Source organism: Perkinsus marinus, assembly GCF_000006405.1.
Source record: "Perkinsus marinus ATCC 50983 genomic scaffold scf_1104296972130, whole genome shotgun sequence".
Lineage (NCBI taxonomy): Eukaryota > Perkinsozoa > Perkinsida > Perkinsidae > Perkinsus > Perkinsus marinus.
The window spans coordinates 1-977 of record NW_003201852.1 but is presented as its reverse complement, the minus strand read 5'-3'; the positions used below and the strand labels follow the sequence as shown (position 1 = coordinate 977).

Here is a 977-nt window from a genome sequence, read left to right as displayed (position 1 = left end):
CTTGCTATGAAGTCATCATCGTCAACGTCAAAGCCACTTCACGGCCGAGGAGCACCTCCGATGGGCCCCATGAAGATGGTGGAAGAGGAGTCGCAGTGCCGTCCGCGAGTCGGAAGTATCGGCTCGCCTACTAATGCTAGTCGGAAAGATAGGATATATAATCAAGAGTAGAAAGGCGGAGCGAAGCTATGGTTTCCGATAAGGTGTGTACTGTGCCAGGTACGAAGACGCTATTGCTAACTTGGAGCATCGACCTGTACCTGATATCACAGTCCCTTGGTAGCATTGTCAGTTCTTAAGGATAATAGCAAACGGTTTCTTGTAAGGTTCTACGAGTCGCATAGTCTGTTCGTATTGGGCGCAGCAATGGTGATGATATATTACTACACGATAAAGCACGGCGGAGATGCTGAGACAAACGGTAAAGTCACTATCAAGACAATTTTGTTGGATTCCTATGCTTGTTAGACCTATCACAAAACCTAGTTCGTGGCCTTCCCTATGTAGTAGCGTTGTATTTGGTGGTGGGGCTCTTTGCATTCCCCAGTGGTCCATTTGTCCGACCCCATCCTGCAGTGTGGAAAATCGTCTTTGGTAATACAAAATCGCAGGGAGCTTATGCTAATACGGTACTGTCCTGGCGCAGGTCTCAACTTCCTGTACTTGCTAGCAGTAGTATGGGCGCTATTCCTAACTCCTGAGCAACTCAGAAATCTACTGCATGGCTTAGATCCCTCAATGGGCGAGTAAGCATTCGGTTAGTGTCGGAGGAATATATGTTTGCTTCCTTCAGCTGACCTTGGGAGTTTCATCGATTATAACACTGGGAACTTCGCGAAATTCCATCAAAATTTCCATATTGTCACCAACGCATGTAGTTGTTCATGCGTGTATTTTCCCACAGTGCTCTCGTCCCTTGTTGGAATATACCTTGGCTTTCCTCAGCTGATCTCAGAAGCTCCGTCGGTCATCATGGG

At 47.3% G+C, this 977-nt stretch overlaps 1 protein-coding gene across 1 annotated transcript; it reads left to right on the top strand.

Annotated features, from left to right (window-relative positions):
• Window positions 1-468: 468 nt before the first annotated feature.
• Window positions 469-746, top strand: Pmar_PMAR013427 (phosphatidylserine synthase, putative; the record flags this gene model as incomplete). Its single annotated transcript, XM_002766651.1, has 2 exons — window positions 469-594; window positions 647-746. Coding segments are annotated over 2 exons (226 nt in total), but the record flags the coding sequence as incomplete, so codon positions are not given.
• Between the last annotated feature and the right edge of the window lie 231 nt (window positions 747-977).